This window comes from Penicillium griseofulvum (assembly GCF_001561935.1).
Source record: "Penicillium griseofulvum strain PG3 chromosome Unknown contig_84, whole genome shotgun sequence".
Classification (NCBI taxonomy): domain Eukaryota; kingdom Fungi; phylum Ascomycota; class Eurotiomycetes; order Eurotiales; family Aspergillaceae; genus Penicillium; species Penicillium griseofulvum.
Window position 1 is genome coordinate 541,899 of NW_024467475.1, and position 15,648 is coordinate 557,546.

General features: G+C 47.1%; 6 protein-coding genes across 6 annotated transcripts; 4 read left to right on the plus strand and 2 right to left on the minus strand.

The window, feature by feature from the left end:
- Positions 1 to 342: 342 nt before the first annotated feature.
- Positions 343 to 1,380, plus strand: PGRI_047530 (zinc-binding alcohol dehydrogenase family protein; the record flags this gene model as incomplete). Its single annotated transcript, XM_040792466.1, has 1 exon — positions 343 to 1,380. The coding sequence occupies one exon, from the start codon at positions 343 to 345 to the stop codon at positions 1,378 to 1,380; it is 1,038 nt and encodes a 345-aa protein (XP_040644433.1).
- Positions 1,381 to 2,093: 713 nt separating this feature from the next.
- On the minus strand, positions 2,094 to 5,509 carry PGRI_047540 (putative potassium/sodium P-type ATPase; the record flags this gene model as incomplete). Its single annotated transcript, XM_040792467.1, has 5 exons — positions 2,094 to 2,924; positions 2,976 to 4,866; positions 4,920 to 5,014; positions 5,072 to 5,198; positions 5,259 to 5,509. The coding sequence occupies 5 exons, from the start codon at positions 5,507 to 5,509 to the stop codon at positions 2,094 to 2,096; spliced, it is 3,195 nt and encodes a 1,064-aa protein (XP_040644434.1).
- Positions 5,510 to 6,566: 1,057 nt separating this feature from the next.
- PGRI_047550 (putative exosome complex subunit Rrp46) lies at positions 6,567 to 7,380 on the plus strand (the record flags this gene model as incomplete). The annotated part of the gene is made up of 2 exons (XM_040792468.1): positions 6,567 to 6,902; positions 6,967 to 7,380. 2 exons carry the CDS (start codon positions 6,567 to 6,569, stop codon positions 7,378 to 7,380), a joined length of 750 nt encoding a protein of 249 aa, XP_040644435.1.
- Positions 7,381 to 8,363: 983 nt separating this feature from the next.
- On the plus strand, positions 8,364 to 10,217 carry PGRI_047560 (putative NAD+ kinase Utr1; the record flags this gene model as incomplete). The annotated part of the gene is made up of 1 exon (XM_040792469.1): positions 8,364 to 10,217. One exon carries the CDS (start codon positions 8,364 to 8,366, stop codon positions 10,215 to 10,217), a length of 1,854 nt encoding a protein of 617 aa, XP_040644436.1.
- A 1,567-nt stretch (positions 10,218 to 11,784) lies between these two features.
- On the plus strand, positions 11,785 to 12,784 carry PGRI_047570 (uncharacterized protein; the record flags this gene model as incomplete). Its single annotated transcript, XM_040792470.1, has 5 exons — positions 11,785 to 11,914; positions 11,985 to 12,079; positions 12,135 to 12,500; positions 12,563 to 12,703; positions 12,755 to 12,784. 5 exons carry the CDS (start codon positions 11,785 to 11,787, stop codon positions 12,782 to 12,784), a joined length of 762 nt encoding a protein of 253 aa, XP_040644437.1.
- A 612-nt stretch (positions 12,785 to 13,396) lies between these two features.
- Positions 13,397 to 14,101, minus strand: PGRI_047580 (uncharacterized protein; the record flags this gene model as incomplete). Its single annotated transcript, XM_040792471.1, has 1 exon — positions 13,397 to 14,101. The coding sequence occupies one exon, from the start codon at positions 14,099 to 14,101 to the stop codon at positions 13,397 to 13,399; it is 705 nt and encodes a 234-aa protein (XP_040644438.1).
- Between the last annotated feature and the right edge of the window lie 1,547 nt (positions 14,102 to 15,648).

The window sequence follows — 15,648 nt, forward strand, 5'->3', positions numbered from 1 at the left end:
CAGAAGGAGTATCGATTGAGGCCTATTTTCAGGGTGGATCGAAAGATGCCCAATGCCATGGGGGTTCCCCGTGATCAAAGTTGTGTATCGTGATTTGATGTGGCCTAAAAAGAGATAAAACATAACACTCCAGTTGGAAAGTTCATAGAGGGCTATGTAGAGAGAGGACCTCGGGATTGCGGGTAGATTGAGTCGGAGTCGGTGCAACATTTGTGACGATCCCAAAAAGGCAAGTGGATTCCTATTTCGTCACAATGCAATTTGTAATCAGAACTATTTAATACTCCATACTCCCCATCTCCCCTTCACCTTATTCATTTCTCTTATATATCCATACTCATAATGAAGGCAGTCATCATCACCGAGCCCAAGACGGAAGGTCTGGTCACTGATCGACCCATCCCCAAGCTTCGGGATGACTATATTCTCGTTAAGACTGTTAGTGTGGGCTTGAACCCTACTGACTGGAAGCACATTGCCTACTTTTCTCCTCCCGGTGTTGTCGTCGGATGCGACTATGCAGGCATTGTCGAGGCCGTCGGCAAGGATGTCAAAAAGAAGTTCAACAAGGGTGACCGCGTATGCGGATTCGCGCACGGCTCCAATGCAGTGCAGCCAGAGGATGGCACTTTCGCCGAGTACCTCGTCGCCAAGGGGGACGTGCAGTGGAAGATCCCAGAAAATATGAGTTTCCAGGAAGCTGCTACCCTCGGAGTGGGCATCAACACCGTGGGTCAGGGTCTGTATCAAAGTCTGAAGCTTGCACTGCCCACCGAACCCATCAAAGATGCGACTCCGATTTTGATTTACGGTGGCTCCACAGCCACTGGTACTCTGGCCATCCAATTTGCCAAGCTGTCGGGCTACAAGGTCCTAACCACTTGCTCCCCGCACAACTTCGATTTGGTCCGCAGCCTTGGCGCCGATGAAGTCTATGACTACAAGGATGCCCAAGCCCCCGCTAAAATTCGCAAAGCCACTGATAACAACTTGAAGCTCGTGTTCGACTGTATCGCGCTCGAGTCCAGCGCTGCGTTCTGCGACAATGCTCTCTCCACCGATGGCGGCGAGTATAGCGCTCTGTTGAACGTCAAGATCAACCGTGCAAATGTGAACGACCGCTTCACCATGGGTTATACCGTCATCGGCGAGGCATTCGTCTTCGGAGATATTCCCTTCCCCGCCAAGCCGGAAGACAAAGCCCACGCTGAGAAGTTTATTCCCATTGCTGAGGATCTGCTCGCTCAAGGGAAGGTTAAGGTCCACCCCCCTAAGGTTGGCAAACATGGGCTGAAGGGTGTGATCGAGGGTCTGAAGTTGCTCAAGGAGGATAAGGTCAGCGGTGAGAAGCTGGTCTACAATGTCTCCGAGACCCCCTGAATAAGACACTACTTTCTGTCTACTCGATTATTTAAGGAGCCATCCATTTTTATTCCCACAATCTTGAATTGCCGTGCTCTGTTCTGCTATATAAAGTCATATATTGCCTGCTACGTAGTTGGCATTGTCAGTAGAACCCTAATGAAGCAGGCGTAGATTTTCAGCCTGTCACCTACCCCTCGTTTTCAGGGCTCTCATCTCAGACCCGATTACCAATCGAGCCATTATCCTGCATATCGTACAAGGAGGGCCTTGCGTCCTAGCATTAAATCCCACTTCCAACTCACTGTTGTTTCCTGCCAGCCCAGACCAGTTCCAAACCAATTGCGACGGTTATCAATCAAACCTCTGCTCAAACACACCAAGGACATGACACATATAGAAATAAGAAATAATTCAATGTTAAATGTTAATTCTTCATAACGGTCAACACTTTAAACTCCTGGGAGATTACCCCAGTGGGGTCAGGACGATTTCTAATCACATCCCTTATCCGCATTCAGTTTAGCCTCGGCAGGATTATTAATCTAGCCATTTTTAAGTTTATGTATTCTAATAACATCTTATAGGTAGGTAAACCCCCGGTGACTGTGCTATTTGAAGATAAATAAAATGATTTCATTCTGGAAACATATAAGAAAAACGAATAAGAACGTGTTGAACGCCTTGGAGGCAATTCATGCTCTGGTGTTGAACCAGTAAGAATGTCCGAATCACTTCAGTTCCACGCTCGCATTCGCACTCATTGATAGTGGCGTAAGATTGGCTAATCCTGCTCGCGTCTCAGCATCCTCTAGCGTAAGAGTTGCAGTCTTTCCGCTCCCAATGCCCAGCGACCGCTTCATGGCCTTCCAACTCTCAACGCACAGCAGGTAGACACATGTACAACCAAAGACCACTCCCCACTCCCAGGTAATAGCATGATGCTTGAAGACCACTTGGTTAACAACTGGGAGATAAATGACTGGGAAGGCAATGACAAAGCCAGCCATAACCGCCCAGAAGAGGAAGCGGTTGTTCCAGACAGTGGGGAACACTGAGAAGGTCTTGGGATATCGGATCGGATCCATGTTGAATAGGGAACGAGAAAAATGCTTTACCTCCCACGCTGTAACAAGGAGGAGAAAGGTGAGTGTCGCATATGTAGTGGCGCGAGCGCGGAAGACTGTGTCGCAGCTTGGATTGTATTCTTGATTACATCCATCGCCTAAAGAAGCCGTTCCTGAGCCGGCGCCGTATATCACACAGACAAATGATATGAGGCAGAGTGTGCCCATAAAGGTTCCGTATATCATTTTATCCACAATGAGCTCACGTGTAAAAACACCTACGCGTAGGTCATGTGGTGGTCTGTACATGATATCTGGCTGAGCCTCTTCAAGTCCAAGACCTACGGCCAAGAATGAAGACGTAACAAGATTCGCCCATAAGATCTCCAGTGGAGACAGAGGGAAAACCGAGTCTCCTCCCGCATCTTTAAAAGCAAGTGCGATCAGGAGGAGGATTACCTGTGCGATGTTCGAGATGAGCAGATGCAGGAGGAACTAAAATTAATGTCAGTAAGTCAAATTAAATAGTGATGGGGAGACTTTTACCTTCTGGATGTTATCGAAAAGCCGTCTACCCTCTTCAACTGCTTTGACAATAGAAGAGAAGTTGTCATCTGTCAAAACCATATCGGCAGCCTCCTTGGCAACATCGCTACCATTTTTGCCCATAGCAATACCAACATCAGCTCTTTTGAGAGCAGGCGAATCATTGACACCATCTCCCGTCATGACACAAAATGCCTGACGCCGATGCATCGCATCTACCATCCGAACCTTGGTGGCAGGGCTGCAGCGTGCGATGACAAGAGGCAGTTCCTCAATCGCGTCAATTTCTGCATCGGTCAACTTGTCAAATTCATCTGCAGCCATTACCAGTCTGCTGGATTTGATGTGTGCCGTGACACGATCAAGAATCCCGACTTCTGACGCAATAGCCGTCGCTGTCTTAATGTGGTCGCCAGTGAGCATGTGCACCGTGACCCCTGCCATTTGGCATCTGCGTACGGCAGCAGCGGATTCAACTCGAGGGGGGTCATAGAGCCCTACAAGGCCTCCAAATTGTAGGTTTGATTCGGCAGAGCTTCGTGGGGACATTTGAGATTCATCGTCGATTGCCATTGTTTTATATGCGATGCATAGCACACGAAGTCCTTCGCCAGCCATTCGATCGGCGGTGTCTCGTATGACTTGTTTTTCTTTTTCGTCAATATTGAGATGATGAATAATTGTCTCCGGGGCACCCTTCGTGTACACCTCTTTGATCTTATCCCGTGAATTGTCATAGACCACAGTCATCTTCTTGATAGCAGAATCAAATGGATACTCTGTGTGTAATTGAAGTTGTCTTTTCTTCATCACAGAGTCTTTGCCAAAATCAAAGCGCAAAGCCAGAACATGAAGAGCAATTTCTGTTGGCTCACCCACAGCACTCCATATTTGATTTTCATGGTGGACAGCGGAAAGATTGCAGAGAGCAAGCGCTCGTAGGAATGTATGCAGTGCAGGATTATCTTCGATGGGTTGGTTGGAGCTCCAATCGATCTCATCTAGTTGTACCAGACCACTGGTCGGATCAAATGGATCTGTAGTCTGGCTCACAGTCAAAGTACCAGCACCAGGGATCCATGCGGAGCGGGCTACCATCTTTCCCTGGGTCAAGGTCCCTGTCTTGTCCGAACAGATGTTTGTGACACCGCCGACTGCCTCAAGACATTGGAGTTTTCGCACGATTACATTGCCTTTGGCCATTGCTTTTGTACCCACGGATATTGTAATCGTGAGGACAGCAATCAGCGACTCTGGAATGACGGCAACGGCAACACAGATGCCATATATGAGCACCTCGCCCTGAACATCCCATTTATTGACCGAAAAGACAATAATCGCGAGCAAAATTGCCAGTCCAAAAAGTAGGAGCGCAAATTTGCTCAGCTTCACTTGCAACGGCGTGCCAACTAGGCCTAACACGTTCATGAAAAATGCCTTTGTCCGTTTTCCCGCCTTTACAAGGCGGCTCGAGTTTCCAAGATTGGGCTGTGTCTGGAGTAGTTGTGCGATTTTCCCAACCTCTGTATTCATCCCTGTTGCCGTGACTATTCCCATTGCACGACCTTGAGTAGTGCTGCAGCCGGAATAGGCCATGTTGGTTCGATCGCCGATAGGGATATCAGACAATGATAAGGTTAAATGGGGGGTTTTGAGAATGGGAAGGGATTCGCCTGTTAGAAGTGCTTCATCCATTGAAGCATTCATGCCATCGAACAAGCGCAGGTCTGCAGGGACGATGTCCCCAACTGCTAGTTGGACTATATCGCCGACAACCAACGACTCCGCTTTGACAGAGGCAATTCGACCCTCTCGGATGGCCTTGCATATTGGGGCTGAGAGGCGATGCAGCGACAGGATTGTCTTTTCGGCACGGTAGTCTTGCACGAAACTAGAAGGAAAAAAATATTAGTAGTGGACAAGGTTTAATTCCGAAATACTGACCCCACAACTATATTCAACACGATCACTGCGGTGATGACACCTCCCTCGATATAATCATCGATTCCAAAGGATAGAGCCATAGTGATCAAAAGAACCTTGGGTTGTGTCAGCTATGTTTTGTTGGTGGCATTGATAGATGCGGTTTAACATACTAGTGTAAGACTGTTAGACACTTGCCTTAGCAGTATCCCCCAGACGGAGACACCCTCCACTTCACGCACGGTATTCGGACCATCGCGCTGGAGGCGGGAGGCCGCTTCGTTGCTAGTGAGACCATTTCTAAAGCGTGTGTTAATAAGGACACCTGACTATATTGGAGTACACCAAACACTGACGCACCGGAGATCTGTGTGCAAGAGGGATGCGAGCTTAGAAGGTTCTATGAGATGAGCGTTTCGGTCGGACCCTTCTTTACTTGGTTGGGGCTCCAAGGATGCAGTGTAATCGTTGTCCGAGATAGGCTTTTCATCGGTAGTGCAGGGTTTAGTACATGAACTGTTTGTCACATTGGATTGAAGATTGGTTTCCGTGAAAGGACATATAGGAGGCTCCGTCGATTCCTCGACATCGGGGGTTATCTCTACGCCCATTCAATAAGATTGTGGGAAACGAAAACGGAAATAAGTCAGATGGCTTTTTAAATTCCCTGAATACCCGTCAACCTTGAGAGAGTAGGGGAAAATGATGTTCGCACTAGGGGATGTGGAAGTAACAAGGAGGAATGATCTAGAAATAGAATATATATGCGAGAGTTAGCCATGTACATAATAAAAAAACAGGGCACATGCTCACTTTCAGAAGAGGGGATCCTCTAAGCTGTGAGGGGCAGTCCTGATTACATCGTGAAGCCACGATGTCATTGGGGCAAACTCATCGGAAACTCTTGGCTTCTCTGGGCTCTGGCGGAGTTTTGAAATAACCTGGTCGGTGGTCCAGTTAAATCATGGGACCCCCCCAGGTTCTTACATTGGGATTGGATGATATCCAGTCCGGGGTTGAAGCCACATCTTGGCTTCTAGGCAGTCGTGGCGTGCTATTCCTGGCTTAAGGCTGACGGCTTCTCACAAACATACCCTTTCGTACTTTGGCCATTAGAATATCTATGTTGTATTCGGGGAGTAAGGAGCCGAGTAGGTACCGGATAACATAAATGGCCCCCTATCTGTCCCTGGTGAAATCAGGCGAATCCAACTGCATCCTGTATGAGCACAGCCGCCTTGCCAATTTAATTAAATAGTCCGCATTTTGGGAACTCGGCATCTCTTGGGACTGACACGTCCACTCTGCACTGGGAATTGGTATCAGCGAATCGGAGACAGTTGAGTCTGGTTACGGTCAGATGTGCCACGTTCAAAGTCAAGATCACTTTATACCTACTATCCATAGTATGCACATAGCAGATAGACAAGTCAAATAGTAAAGGAAAGTCATGAATGTTGGGTTCTATTCATTTTATTTAAACTTGTAGTTAATACCACAGAAGTATATGATAGACCTGCGATAAATGAGGTACCTAGTACAATCCCAGCTCTGTGGCCAATCAAAAAGCGGCCCGCACATGAAAAATCGCTGCGAACAACTTTTGTGACTTTGCTCGAACACAACTTTTGAAAGCTTCCCAATTTTTTTTTTCTATCTTTCGTAAATATGGTCGGTCCCATAGCATCCCTCTCACAATTAAATCGTGCCGACGGGTCAGCGTCATACAAATGCCCAGCCACTGGTTACAGCATTCTGGGCGCAGTCAACGCACCCATTGAGCTCCCAGCACGCCGTGACGCATTGAAACCCGAAGAAGCCACTGTGGAGGTCTTTGTCAAACCTGGTACGACAACTGCTGGCGTCGGTGAAAGATATGTCGAAGGAATCCTGCGGTCTGTGCTAGGGAAAGTCGTCCTCGGGCGGGAGAAGGGCTTCCCCCGTCGTGGCGTGGTCATCACCTTAGCTATCGTTGGAGGAGAGAATGTGGAACGTGGTGACTCTGTGAGTATTTCAGAACCCCACTTTCCCCTGCACTATTGTCGAACTGTCAGACTGATTTATCTAGTACCTTACTATCCTCCCGGCTCTCCTACATGCTGCCTTACTCGCTATGATATCTGCCTCCGTTCCTCTCTCGATGACCTTCTCGGCGACCCTCCTCGGTGTAACCAAATCTGGCGACATTGTTCAAGACCCCTCCCCGACCGCCGCCAAGGCTGCTGTGTCCCTCCATGTATTTGCCTTCTCCTCGAAGGACCACCTTTTGCTCAACGAAAGCGCAGGTCGGTTTGAATTTGACACCTGGGAACTTGTCCGTGAGCGCGCACTCTCTGTTTGCCGGGGTGTGACAGCCGCGAGCGCTGATGGTGATGTTACTATGGACGAAGGAACGGCCAGCGCCAGCTTGAACGGTTTCATCCGGGAGACCGTGGAAGACCAGGTCTACAGCGACTACGCCTACAAGCTGGACTCTATCTGAGGCGGACTGTCCCCACGTCAAATCCACGGAGAATTAGCGAGACCCGATAAAACAGGACCGGCTGGTCATCCCCTGGTCCCCTTTTCTTGGGCATACGGCTTCCCTGAAACACTCGCTATATCTTCCCCTCTCGATTAGGGATACAACGGTACCACAAAATAGTTGACCGAGTACCACACCCGGTTAAGGCACCGTCACCTGACTGCCACTGCATGTACAACACGCTTCATTCGGCTGCCACAAGCGACAACCTTACTGCATGTGAGGCTTGTTTTCGGGTTCCCCCACTGTTGGATTCCGGCCCCCATTGGCTTTTGATATTGAATGCTTTGGTCCAATCTTGCCAAGTGATTTAGCGGTGGACAGTTGGAAGTAGGCTTTTAGCAAGCGTCAAAATGGCCCACTTCGACTCAGGGTTGGAAAAGGGTTATATGTTTTTAACCGACATTATGGTAAAGCCCGAGATACAGAATGGAAGATCAGAAAGGAGAATCCCAAGCACATCATTACCTCTAAGCATTCAATTCTATTTTTGATCTCTGATATCATAGTGTAAACGTCATTTATCTGAGCGCACTGCGCGAGTGTACGCATTTGGCGATAATCAGTCAGATTCACCAATTATAGAATTTTCTGGGGGAATCTCACTCAAGTCAGAAATCTAAATAATCTCGGTGGATCGAGGTCCGTGATAAATTGCTCTGGAGGAAATCCCTTTTCACCCCCGCAATCCTTGTCAAATATTTTGCCCTAACCACTTCTCTCGAGTTTATCCACATCCTTGTCGATATATCCAAAAAAAAAAAAATAACAAATCGAAAAAAAGGGAAAAAAAAAGGCCCCGAAAAAGGTGGAATACGCTAGAATCAATATCAACTCCGGGGGTCCACGACTGGGGACACAACATCTCAAGTCCTCGGATCCGCAATCCCCGTTACATCCGAGCTCATTTTCCTGATCTTATTTACCTGCCGCCAAAGCCGATGGCGTACAACCGTGATCTCCAGTCTGACAACTCGATATCAATACCCCCCTCTCTATCCGCCAAACCCCCACCCCCAACCTCACTCCGCGACCATGCACTCGATATAGAACCGACCCAGGACAATCACCCACTCGTAACCAAGGGAAAGGGAGTCAACAGCGCGCTGTCTACACAAATTTCCGAAGCGCAAGAGGCCATAGGCTCGTCATTGCCTTCCTCGAAGTTACGGACATTTCGCCGGAAGTCAATTAATCGCCGATCGAAGAAAGCGTTATCGACCGACTGTATACCGCGACAGACCATTTTGAAAGCCCTGGCCTCCCGGGCTTCGATCCTCAGCAATAGTCCCAATATGTCATCGAGTTCCTTATCGAGTATACTCAATAAATCCACCCAGGCTTCCCCGCCTTCCGGCAACCTACAACGGCGGGGGAGCAATGACTCCTCCAATCTCTCTACCGCGCTCTCAAATCTTCAATTGAGCGGGTATCTTGATCGATCGCCTGCGACGGCACGTCTAATATTACAATCGCCATGTTATTTCCACCAACGCTTCGATGATGCCGTCAACATAAAAAAGGTGTTGGAGGAAATCGCCGACGACGAGTGGCTGTCACATTCGCGACTAGTTCAGACGGCAACTGGGGTTCGTGAAGTGTCGAAGCAACTGCAGCGACGACCTATCAAACGGGCGGTGCGAAATGTCATGATTGTCACTAAGGCGCGTGACAACAGCCTGGTGTACTTGACTCGGGAAGTTGCCGAGTGGCTGCTTTCAACCTCACGATATGGAAGTGAGTTAGGAATCAATGTCTATGTAGATGCGAAGCTGCGAAATTCAAAACGATTTGATGCTCCGGGGTTATTGCAAAAAGACCCGATGTTTGCGCAGATGTTACATTTTTGGACACCAGATCTGTGTTGGACATCACCGGACAAGTTTGACTTGGTACTAACTCTTGGTGGTGATGGTACCGTTCTTTTCACATCTTGGCTCTTTCAGCGCGTGGTTCCGCCCGTGCTCTGCTTTTCGCTAGGCAGCCTGGGTTTCCTTACGAATTTCGAGTTTGCCGACTACAAATCACAGCTTAATGCCGTTATGGGCGAGGTGGGCATGCGTGTCAATTTGCGTATGCGATTCACATGTACCGTTTATCGGAAAGACCGGAGCAAGGGCGCAGAGGTGGACGCTGTCGAGGAGGGCGAGCAATTTGAAGTATTGAATGAGCTCGTCATCGACCGCGGCCCGTCCCCCTACGTGTCGAACCTGGAGCTCTACGCCGACGATGAGCTGCTAACAGTGGTCCAGGCGGACGGCTGTATCTTCTCCACGCCGACTGGTTCCACGGCATACTCTCTGTCTGCTGGCGGTTCTCTTATGCACCCATCCATCCCCGGTATCCTTCTCACCCCAATATGCCCACACACCCTCTCATTTCGCCCAATGGTCCTCTCAGACTCCCACCTCCTCCGTATCGCAGTCCCTAAATCCTCACGATCGACCGCTTACTGCTCGTTTGACGGTAAGGGTCGCGTCGAACTCCGCCAAGGCGACTACGTCACTGTCGAAGCTAGCCAGTACCCATTCCCGACAGTCGTTGCCAACAACAATGAGTGGTTTACAAGTGTACAGCGTGCTCTGCGGTGGAACACCCGCGGCGCGGTCCAGAAGGGTTGGGATGGTGGCGATGTCGACGCAGATTTGAGCAGCGATCCCAATGAAGACGAGCAGTGGGACATTGATATGGACAACACACTCGCTGGAACAGATAGCGGCATCGGTCCCAGTGAAGATGGGGATGCTCTGTCACCCAATCCCATGCGTCGACAAATGAGCTTGCTCAATATGTGATGTTCTTGTGCATGTTAGCGATTTTCGATTTCCTTTTGTGCTCTATACCTCTTTTAACGTTTGGGTCTCGGTGTTTTGTTTTGTTCTCATTCTTCAAACCCAGCGTGATGAGGCTCGCTTGGTGTTTGGCTTGCATTGTAACTATTTTGTTTCTGACATATCACGAACAGGAAAGCATCCGCATTACTGTTCGTCTTGGATATCGCGTCAATAGAAGATCATGGCAGATTGTTGCCTCCACGGCTTGAATAGAAAGGCTTCGGCGGGTCAACTAAATTTATATCGCCGCTTGCTATTATCATTTGTCTTCTCTATGCTCTCAATGCTGTAACTTGGTCTAGAATGACGAGAATTTCCCGAATTTTGTTTATTGTATCCCTATTCTTCGGTTGATCGGTAGAGAGCGTAAAGAATACCATTGACCACAATTTTCTGCGGGCCGGTATGCATGCATATCATACTAGCGTGCATAAATTGTATGACGGCTGTTTATTCAGAGATTGTACATACCTTTTTGTGCGATCTCTCCTCTTGTGATTGTCAATTATATCATTTATATGCACAACATCTCCCAGAAAACTTTCTGACACAATGGAACTTCAAGCTGGCTCTTGAAGTTTCATTCCTATCCTAGAACCTATATTCTCCGGTCACCTTACTCCTATGATTCCACCATGATACCAAATAGGCACCCATGACTTCCAGTATCTCATGCATTAGATCCGGCGGCTAAGCTAGGGGATCCTGCAGTGACAAGCACATATCACATCTATAGTAGATAGTAATATGTACATACATATAGTACTAGCTTGTAACAAATAGGTTACAAGCGCAATACTCTAGTTCAATACGCTAGTGCAATACGCTAGCGCAATACTGTGAGAATCTTTGTGATGACAAGCATATTTTGCAGAGTTTCTAGGGTTGACTGACAAATCAGAGGTCTTATTATGGGACAAAAGTGGGGAATAAACTGACATCCTACCAAAACTCCACCAGTACAAAAGAGCCTTGTGTATTTTGGAAAGCCCTTTTTAATATAATAGTCAACTATTATATAGGTAGACTGGCTTGCTGCGCGACCTTAGTGTGGCTGCTGAGCGGCAATTTTGAATGCGAGTCTGAATCACACTGCTTCTCGCACATTACTTCTCATTTCCCCATGTCTTAAACTTCTATCTTTGAACTACAACATAAATAATAATCAAGTATCTTCATAGCTCTACTTTAATTAAGCCTCGCTTTACCGGCTCATTTACCCCCTCTACCCCCGGGGTTCACCATGCTACCAACCTTACCTAAGGCAGCGCGCACAATAATCGCCATCGTTATCCTATTTCTCATAGCCGAGACATTGCTCATCTTGTCAGATGGGTGTTCAAATACTTGCTTTTACGAATTCCATCACGATCTACTTCCAGAATCTACTGTTCCAGAATCAATTGATGCCTTGGATTGGTCTCGATTTGCCTACAGCCAATATGTTACCAACGTACCATATCTGTGCAACTCGGTTATGCTATTTGAAACATTGGATCGCTTGCAAAGCAAAGCTGATCGTATCATGATGTACCCATCGGGATTCTCGCTAGATGAGAGTGACAATGGGACAGAAAGCCGACTTCTCCGGAAAGCTCGAGATGAATACAAGGTCCAGCTGGTACCTGTCCAAATCCAAAGTCGAGAACTTGGGGATGGTATGTGTTATCCGTTTCTTTGAAAATTTTTCATCCTCTTGGGACAAATGAAATTCTGATACCAATCCAGAAACATGGCGGGCGAGCTTCACCAAGCTTCTTGCCTTCAACCAAACGCAGTACGATCGTGTCCTGAGCCTCGATTCAGATGCCACCATGCTCCAGGTATGTTTTTCTAGAGAAGATAAACATTGTGTTATGCTTTACTAACAAGCCCCAGCATATGGATGAATTGTTCTTAATGCCTCCATGTCCTCTAGCTATACCTCGAGCTTACTGGCTCAAGCCGGATGAACGTGTAATGAGCTCTGCAGTCCTGCTCATCCAGCCTTCGCACTTTGAATTTAATCGCATCATGGCAGCCATTGATACCGCAGCTGCCTCTGACTATGATATGGAGGTTATGAATCATCTCTACAGAGATAGTGCGCTCATCCTGCCGCACCGTCCATACATTATGTTGACTGGAGAACTCCGCAACGATGATCACTCTAAATATCTAGGAAATAGCAATGAGACTTGGAATCCTGATAAAGTGCTTAAGGAGACTAAATTTGTACATTTCTCTGATTGGCCAATTCCAAAGGTATATATCCTGCATGCTCGAGTATCCTTGAAAGACCGTACTAATAATTATCTAACAAACAGCCTTGGATTGAACCCCCCGCTAATATCATGGATGAAAGGAAACCATCTTGTCACTTGAACATCAGCAGCGGGATCCTAGACGACTGTCGTGATCGGGACTATTGGTTAGGATTATATGCAGATTTCACCAAGCGACGAACGGTATTGCTCACTTTCCAGTTTGCTTCGGAATAACAGCTGACATAAAGACAGAATATTTGTGGGGATGACGATGACCTGTAAGAGACAAAGCAAGCATATTTTGGCGGTAATATTATGCTTGGAAATCGACCCCTAGTCGAATGTTGCGAAATTGAGATATATCTTCCGTATAGAACCTTGGATGCTGAAAATGATTATGTGCAAATACAATATATGTCAGAAGTATTTTGAACTCAAGCTTTATATATAGGGGACATGGTAATACATTTACTTGAAGGACAGGTGTCTGAATAGATCGACGGTATGCCCTATGTCACGTTGTAATTAGCTTATAATATAACGTCCAAGGGTGCCCGTGTGAGAGCTTGGGTTGCTAACTATGTGGAATGACCAACGAAATTTCAATACACCCGTGGACATCGTATGATACCCAGAATTCAAATACCCCATTATCTGAAAGAAGGATATGGTGCTGGGATGATCCCTGCTGTTTGCTCGTTTGATCTCAGACTGAGATATTTGTTTGCTAGGTTGTTTACTACATTTACAGGGTAAATATTGGTAAGTACTGTAATTCACGACTACGTCAAGTCAATAAATACCGATCCGATGTTAAAATAGTTTAGACTTCTACGTGTTCCATATATCCAACCCATCCAACCATTCTTCGTCAGCCAACCATCCTTCCTTCATTCAGAATCCAACAGAGATCTCAACGCCATCCTTAACAGTGTGGGTCTCAAATGCAGACTTCTTAACACAGTCGCCATACTCGTACGGAGTGCGTATGCTTCCAGTAAGACCCTTGACAATGGGATTGCCAAAAGTGACAGCGGTCTTGGGCAAGTCACCGCACTGCTTAGTGCCAATGTAGTACTCAACAAAGCCCATCTGGCTCCCCTCAATACCTTTAGTGGTAGAAGGAAGGGTATAAGAGCCGATATGGGTTTTCGTGCCAGTGACAGAATCAATCAGTGTACCGACCCATGTGGTTCCCTCGGTGTTCTTGACATTCAGGTGATAGGTATTGGCGTAAGGGCCGTTGATATTAACAGCACAGCTCACGCCAGGACCACCGTCGGCACCATCGTGGCAGTTCCCATCGGTGGTAGTGGTTCCAGGAACGAAGCTAGAGAAGGCAGCGTGGACTACGGAGCCAGCTGAGCCGTCGGTTTGCGGCTGCAGGCCTGTATAGCCAACATCAGACTGTCCGGCGAAGGTGAATTGCTGGGCGAAGTAGAAACCCTTCTCGTGAGGTGCATTGGCGATGTTGATGGGGAAGGTGATTTCCCGCATACCGTCCTTGGGCACGTTGTCCACATTCCAGTAATGTCCGACGAGGGCTGTGGTGGGCTGGAGGATCGCGAAGGCAAAGGGAAGAGTCTGGGAGAGCTTCATATTTGTTGATGCTTAAGCTTGAAGGGATTGGTTGGGAATGAGTATGAGAATTTGGTGGTTCTATGCCTCTCCTTTATAGACTCATCTTGTACTCTTTATTCCATCTATCTACCTTGGAAGGGGATAATGTTCTTATCAAAATGAAACCCTAATATGTCCAATATAGACGGGGATCTGCAATATTGTGGGACCGATGGAACCATGCCATACAATATAGTTCCCCTAGCATTGACAGTTTGGAACTACCGGGGTCTTGACATACAATTCTCACAATCGTCTTTGCTTACCAAAGGATCATCCTTTACGAGTTGAGTGATACTCTCTATACCTTAGGCTTTCCTTTGATTGGTTTTTATGCTGCATGCAATGTAACATCGGTTATTCAACCCCCACGAATATAAGTTACAGCGCATGCAAGGCAATATCCTCTCAATTCCCCTATTCCCCCTACTCCAGTATTTCGTACTTCATTGTACTCCGTCCAAGTGCGGAGTATAATTTATATGGCGATATTAACCCCGCACGTGGGCAGACCAAGATCCATAACTACCGGATCTATATAGTTTGCGCCATCCACTAGCTTCATCGCTTAACCAAATGACCTAGATAAGTAGATGTTGATTAATCACGAAGTTATACATCAGATTAATATAAAGTCTACGAACAATAGTAGATTAAAGCGTTCCTGAAGCTTAGGTATTGTGCCATGCAGATCTGTCCCAACGCACATCGAAGATTAACGGAAGTACTCCGCAATGCAGCCGTGGAGACTTTACTCCCCGGGGTATCTCATTTGTATCGCCGATCATGTCCTACATTAATTTATAATGCAATATAATGGCTGCAAGCGCCTGAGGGTGATCTAGTCCATACATCAGAAAAGCTTGAGATGTGAGGTAGAGAAGTGCTTCATGTAGAGCTGGAGAGTTAAAGAATTCAAGTATGCAGTCAAATTGGTACCATATATAGGCTAATAAATGCCATACTTATTACGGAGTACATCGGTAGCATTCAACAGTTGTCAATAGAACGAATCCACGTGTCAGCCGTGACTCCACTTCCGAGCTTCGGGTGCTCGAAGGCGCTAAAATGTGAACGAACACCACACTGGGCAATGGGCTTATGTCGTACCGATAAGAGTGATAGCCCTCTAGTGATCCTATTTCGAATATTGCACCCAAGTCCTGACTACTACCTAAGTCAGGCCCCATGCTACAATGCCATCTCCTAGTGTATTCAGTATATATATCGCGAACACACTTGGTCAGTGGCTGCGATAAAAATGGCTTCGATCGACAATACACGGAGGAATACCAAGTACGACACAACGATGAAACTTTCAGAGCCCGGCGCAGATCCTCCATGAAGAGCGACGGCAATTGCTTCGCCGTACTATGTCAAATGAGGATAGGTGGATGAGACCTCAAGCATATTAGGTCGAGCATGTCGCCCAAAATGCTAACTGTAACCACTCAGATTTGCGATCATAAACTGAACAATTTCATTTACCTAACCCCGTGTCTTTCGTAACTATTATAAAAAAATAT